At 57.5% G+C, this 6,064-nt stretch overlaps 1 protein-coding gene across 1 annotated transcript; it reads left to right on the plus strand.

Annotated features, from left to right (window-relative positions):
- Nucleotides 1-1,883: 1,883 nt before the first annotated feature.
- Nucleotides 1,884-4,471, plus strand: LOC120612849 (putative protein FAM90A20P). The gene is made up of 4 exons (XM_039875388.1): nt 1,884-1,925; nt 2,271-2,467; nt 3,008-3,116; nt 3,770-4,471. Exons 1-4 carry the CDS (start codon nt 1,884-1,886, stop codon nt 4,469-4,471), a joined length of 1,050 nt encoding a protein of 349 aa, XP_039731322.1.
- The last annotated feature ends 1,593 nt before the right edge of the window (nt 4,472-6,064 follow it).

Consider the following 6,064-nt stretch of genomic DNA (forward strand, 5'->3'; position numbering starts at 1 on the left):
CTGACCGCACCCCTGGCCAGAGAGATGCCTAGTGGAAGAGCAATGGGAGAAAGAATCCAAATATCACCCCAGAGGAGAAGAGGCCCACCGAGCACGGCCCAGTCCCTGCCCATGCACCCGAAGGAAAAGACCGAGACGCGGGAGCAAAGAGACTTCCGTGTGTCCTCATGGAGACGTCTCAGAGACAGCGACTTGAGTCACGAGGCAAAGTGCAGAAGGAGCCGGGTTCCGAAGGACCCATATGGTCGGACTCTTGTCCTCGGGATTTCCTAGAGCAGTCCGCTTCCCAGAGGTCTAAGAGAGAGCGGCGGCGGACCGGGCGTGCAGTGAGGCGTGGAAGGGCAAGTAGCGTTTCACAGAAACGGAGTTGCAGTAGGCAAGCGTGCAAAGCATGGGAGGTGGACGCGGCTGCTGGTTGCAGCCCACTATGAGTGCGCTTAATGCCAAAGATCTGCACACGCCAGCGGACTGCCATGAGACATATTCTCGGATGCGACTGTCGCCCATTCCAAAGCCTCGACGTGCAGGAGGGGACAGACATGCACACACATGTTCACTTTCCTCACCGAAAACGCCGAGTCGTCGTAGGATGCGCAGGCGCCGGTCTCGGCGGAAAACGCCTACGGATGGCAAAGGCCCAAGGGGAGGACATCCTTCAAAAGCCGCTGGGATTCCTGGGATCGGGCTAATTGGATGGTCACCTTGTAGAGGTCACGTGACCTCGAAAGCGCTTAAAAGTCCACCCAAAGCCGGAAACCACCCCAGTGCCCCATCCGCAGTCACGGTGAGAGCTGCATCCCGTCCAGCGGGCCAGTGCGGCGCTTCCAGCACCAGCCTTTCTGAGAACCTGCTGACAGACAGAAGGAGCACAGCTGGGTATCAGGTGAGTTTCCTTTGCGAGCGGCCCTCAGAGAAATGAGACTCTAGGACAACTAGGTATAGCCATGTGGCTTTGGGCAATGGGCCAAGGAGTCTGTCGTTGCAATCATGCCTCTGAGCGGAGAGTCTGGCAAACTCCGCCTTCTCCAGGCTCACTGTCACCCCAGGAGTAGCTCCAGGGGGAAATGGGCCCGGGCACTGTGACCCGTGTGGGCCGGTGGGTGAGTAGTTGCTGGGTTTTCCTTATGGGCAGATAAAGCCGAAAGAATGGATTTGTTGGAAAGCACCGGTTCGAACAGATCCATTTCACATGGGTGAGAAGCGAGTTGCAAATGGGACAGTGATGCTACACAGGTGGAAAAAAGTCCAGTTGAGACCCTCAGCTGGCAAGCTTCCGGTCAGGCAGAGGCAAAGGTATTCTTTCTAGGTGAATTTGCATTTGAAAATTGCCTCTGCTTCTGTGGAACGGGACATTGAAATCTTCCAGAGGGGCGCATCCTTTCTTTTTGCTTTGGGAATGCGTGTGCCACAGGAGACAACGTAGTGTTAATGATGGAGTGAGTCTGAGGGCATACTGTCTTTCTCTCTCCTCCTGGGAGGTGTTGGGATAGACTTCAGCAACATCTCTTAAGGCAGTCATTCGTGGATGCCCACCCAAACCCTTCGGGTGTGCCTCGGGTGCCTTGCCTCAGAGTCCCTTTCTGGGCGTAGGGGATCACGAGGCGATGGTCAGAGGTCTGGGACTGTGGCATGACGGGGGGAGGAGGGTGTTTCTTCTTCGTGGCCCTGAGGTCCCTTCTTCCACCCGTGGAGGATGAGGCGCTTGAGGGCCTTTGTTTCCAATTCATTGAAAGTTCTCGTTGATTTTGTCCTCAGGAATTCCCCTAATCCGCGGCTGAGAAAGAAGGACGCGAAACCCCGGCGAGGTGTGGCAGATGGCGGGCGGAGACCCGCAGCGCTGGCCCCGCAGACTCCAGAAAGGGAAGAAACCACAGAGGGCAGTAATGGCGCACAGGGCTCCCCCAGCAGAGGAGGAGGATCCCAGGGTGAGGAGAGGCTTGGCTCTGTCTAGGACTCAGGGGAGGGGGCGGGGCGTGGGGGCAGGGGTTTCTGCGACCAGGACGGCAGGGACGGAGTTTGGAGAGGGCAAGTTTTGCAGACCTGACACGCTGGTTCCGTCCCATCCGAGGCTCGTCTGCCTAGGGACCCCTTCCCCAGGCTTGGGCTTGGGGACGCCCCCTTCATATCTTCAATATCCTGGCACCTAGAACGCCCTGCGTTTCTGTGCCCTCTCCATGAATCTGTCCCGTCCCCCGCGCCCTCGTTCACCTGTGAAATCTGCCCGTGATTTATGCTGACTCGCTTCCCTCCTCTCCCTCTTCCCCCAACAGGTGAAGTGCAAGGACTGCGGAGCCTTCGGGCACAAGGCACGCTGCCTCAGTTGCCCCATGAAGCGTTGGGCAGGGGCCCTGGCCCCCCAGCCCCGGGGTTTTCATAAGATGAAGGAGAACTTAAAACCATGGACTCCCCGAGAACTGCGGAAAGCAGGGCACTTTCACGACGATGACACGGAGGAACCGAGGCCAAGGTGAGCACTGGGGGCCGTTAGAACCAATCTTGGGCGGGTGGGGGGAAATCTCCAGAGCTCTTGTGTTCCGCTCCATCTCTACACCGTGTAGAGCGCCATCTGCAGGCAACGACTGGGACAGACGGAGATTGCTAGAGAGACGGGGCGGGGCTGGGGGGGGCGGCGGTGGCGGGAGTGGGACAGAGAGAGAGAAGGAGAATAGGAGCCCTGTGTCGTCCTCCAGGTGTCCCATAGGACAGCTCGTTCTCCTCCTGGAGAATCACTGAGGTGTGGGGAGTGGCGGGGAGGCAGGGAACATCTTCCGACTCTGACAGGCAGGTAGTCAATTGAGTCCAGATGGAAGTCCTTCATGTAGAAACCGGGAGGCCTCCCTGGAGTGGGGGATGGGTCTGAGGTGAGGGAAAGGCCAGTTGGGCCAAGGCACAGGGCCTCATTCCAGTTCCCACACCATAACGGGGAAAGGGACCGGGCTGCTGCAAGATTTGCCCGCCTTGGGACCAGAAATGCAGTGGCTTCCACCTACCGCCTTTCGTTCTGCAGGCCCGACGCACGGCAGAGACAGGCTCTACTCCAGAGATATCCCATGAGACCCCAAGCGAGGCCACGGCCAAAGTGGAAGGACCGGACCGAATTCTGTGACTATGTGAGGGTGAGTGCCCCCAAGTTCTGGTCTCTTTTTCGCCCCGGGTTCACCCCGACTTGTTCAGCAACTTTCTGTGAGAGGGAATTGTAACAGTTCCCTCCTGACCCACGTCGGTCCCGAGGCCTAGTTTCGGTGGTAATTTTTCCTCGGCGTCTCTCATTGTGCATCATGCCTTGGCGTGTGCCAACAAGATGCTGGTGGAGGGTGTGGAAGTGATCTCATTCGATGCTTCCGGAAGGTGGACCTCTTTATGGAAATCAAGGGCCTCGAAGTCCCGACCTCTACTTCCAAATGGGCCCTCCAAGCTCCTCGGTCCTCAAAATGCCTTACAAAAGGGCACGGTGGTCTGCGTCCCTCCCCCAGGGGAGCACATGACAGAGCTCACGGCCACGTCCCCTTCCCGGGCGACGTCTGTGAGACGGTTCATGCTTTGTAACCTGCTGTCAGAAACGGGATCCAGGGTTTGTGGTCCCTTCTTCTGTGCTGAAGAGCAGCGAGGTCGAGGAGCTCGTCCTGTGCAAATCCACTGCTGGTCCGCCTTTGCCCGTTCGAGTTTCCTTTTCAGATCTTAGATTTTTCTGTTCTTTCTTGAATTCTAACTGGTTCTTGAGCTGAGGAAATTCTGACGTGTGATCTCTGTGTGTTTCGTTCCCCTACAGCACCCACAGAGGCCGAGGCCCGTCCACACGACCAAGAGGAATTGTGTCCTGGACAGCGCTCTCTCAAGCGGGCGGCCTGTCGGAAACCCAGACGTGACCTGCACGGCACCTTCCCCGGAAGAACCTGAATGGAGCACGTTTTCGCCTCCAGGACTCAATAATAAAGTCAGCATCAAGGCGCCAGGCCAGAGAGCTGCCCAGATCTGCATCCAGACGTGCCAGAGCCCCCGAAAGAAACCGAGACTCGGCCCCTGCCAGACTCCCCGGAAGAGCTGGCCGGGACCGGATCTGGGGCTTTTCCAGACTCTCCAAACTCCAGCTAGTGCGACGGCAGCCGGACTATCGTTGGCACCTCAGGCGACCGGGAGGAACCTTGGCCAGGTGCAAAGCGTTGACTTCCAGCCACCGCACAAGGGACCTGTCCTGAAGGCTGTGCAGGCCTGCCTGGCACCCCAGCTCGTGCCGATTGACCAGGTTCCGGGCCAGCTCCTCAGAATGGTCTTCACCAGATTAGACAGCGGCCGGTGGAGCTCCAGGTTCGTGACAGCCCCCTCATTCGCTCCTGCTCAGGAGCCAAGCCCTTCTGGTCAGAGCCCTCCCATCTCAGCGAGGTCGGAGGGACCGTGTGCCCGCGCCCCACTGAGTGTCCTCTATGACGACCTCCAGCTTTCCTCCTCCTCTGAAGACAGTGACGGCCAGTGAGACCCCAGGGGCAAGGAAGACCTGTCCTCCAGCCCGGGTCCGTCTGGAGGTGATCTTTCAACTGGGGAGGGGAAGCCACCAGGAGCAAGTAGGCTGGTTCTGCTCAATGGGCGACTTGCCAGCTGTGCTGGGTGTCCACTAGGGGAAGCCGAGATCATACGTGGGGCTACACGCGAGCAAAGGCCGCACTGTTTAGGCTAGGAAGTACGAGTGATCTTTCCAATAGTAGGTTTTTAAGAAATTGAGGTTCGTGCTTCTTGAACTGGCACGTGAAGTGTCTTTTGACTTTAATTTTATGTTTTCGATAGAAATTGATCCTAAGTCAGTTTGCCGAAGGAACCTTTAAACTCTACTGCAACTAGGAAGCTATGTGACGATTCTGTACCTGGTGTGCCAATGTCTGACTTCGGGGCTACCGTGGAAGGGCCCACCTACGTGATCTGCTTAGAAGGCCCCACCACGCACCCGTCCTGAGATGAGGCTGTCAGACCGTGGGAAGATACTTCTGTGGAAATCAGGATGCGTAGCCGTCCTCCGGTTTTGCGCATTTGGTTTCTGAATTGCCTCATGAACCTTGTGTTTGACCATGTTCTTTTGATAGTAATAAAAACCTGTCCAACCTGGCCTGTCGTGTGCTTGGTTTTCATGGGTGAGCGTTTCCGAAAAGTTTCCAAACCACGATTATTCCTCCCCGGTGGTTTCACTGAGAGAGAGGAAAGGGGGTTTTGGTAGGCCCGCTGGCTTCCGAGAAACACAGAAGCTGAGGCGCGCCCAGCCGCACTGAATCAACACGTGCACACGGGCCACGCGTCCAAGTGAATCTTGTGGATGCACAAGTGAGAAGAGCTTCGTGGTGCAGGCCATGTCTCCCGCCGGTCCGCACCGGAGCGGGTCGCTGAGCTGTCGCAGACAGGCGATCCTGAATCGCATGCGACGAGACACAAAGACCCTGTGTCTTCTTGGAGGCCTGGATGGGGGCGGGGGGGCGGTTGGGGGCCGGGGGCCCGGGAGGTCTTCAAAATTTTGCCGGCGACCACGTCAGGGACCGGGTTGCTTGAGAAGCACTGGAGGTGCGGGTCGAAGGGCACGCCTCAGTCACAGGCTCCCTACGTTCTCTCACTTCGAAAGAGCTCGGACTAAGCGTCAAGACAAGTGCGAGAGCTCTGACGAGACGATTTCCTTAGAAGGACCGCATGAGCGCTCCTTCCTCCTACCCTCCCGCAAACATTTCCTGCTGCAGTCCTAGGACGCCCATTTCCGCTTCCCGGTGAAAAGCCAGATGGCTGCATTTTCGCCCTCTGAGGGGAATCAGCATGGCCATTTACATCTCTTCGGATCGTGCTGAACACCACGTTTGCACTTCTCAGGATTTACCTTGTTATGATCATCGTCTGGATCACGGGTGCTCTTCATGACGCTGTGGGTGATTCTCCTACTTCCTGTCAAGTAACACGGTGCTGCCGGTGCTCACGCAGCATGGTCCAGACCAAGCTTGTAGTCCCCTCTTTTCTCCTGGGAGCCCCGCAGGTCCCTCGATTCCTCCGCACTGCTCTTCCCCCAGCCCACTTCTGTGCACGCCATCCTCGCAGCCCC

Source organism: Pteropus medius, unplaced genomic scaffold (assembly GCF_902729225.1).
Source record: "Pteropus medius unplaced genomic scaffold, Ma_sr-lr_union100, whole genome shotgun sequence".
NCBI classification, from domain to species: Eukaryota; Metazoa; Chordata; class Mammalia; order Chiroptera; family Pteropodidae; genus Pteropus; species Pteropus medius.

Bases quoted from the DNA above. Each gene is read 5' to 3' on its own strand.
- LOC120612849 (XM_039875388.1), top strand. From the start codon at position 1,884: ATGGCGCACAGGGCTCCCCCAGCAGAGGAGGAGGATCCCAGG. The intron at 2,468-3,007 runs GTGAGCACTGGG...TTCGTTCTGCAG, and splicing joins ACGGAGGAACCGAGGCCAAG to GCCCGACGCACGGCAGAGAC. The intron at 3,117-3,769 runs GTGAGTGCCCCC...GTTCCCCTACAG, and splicing joins AATTCTGTGACTATGTGAGG to CACCCACAGAGGCCGAGGCC.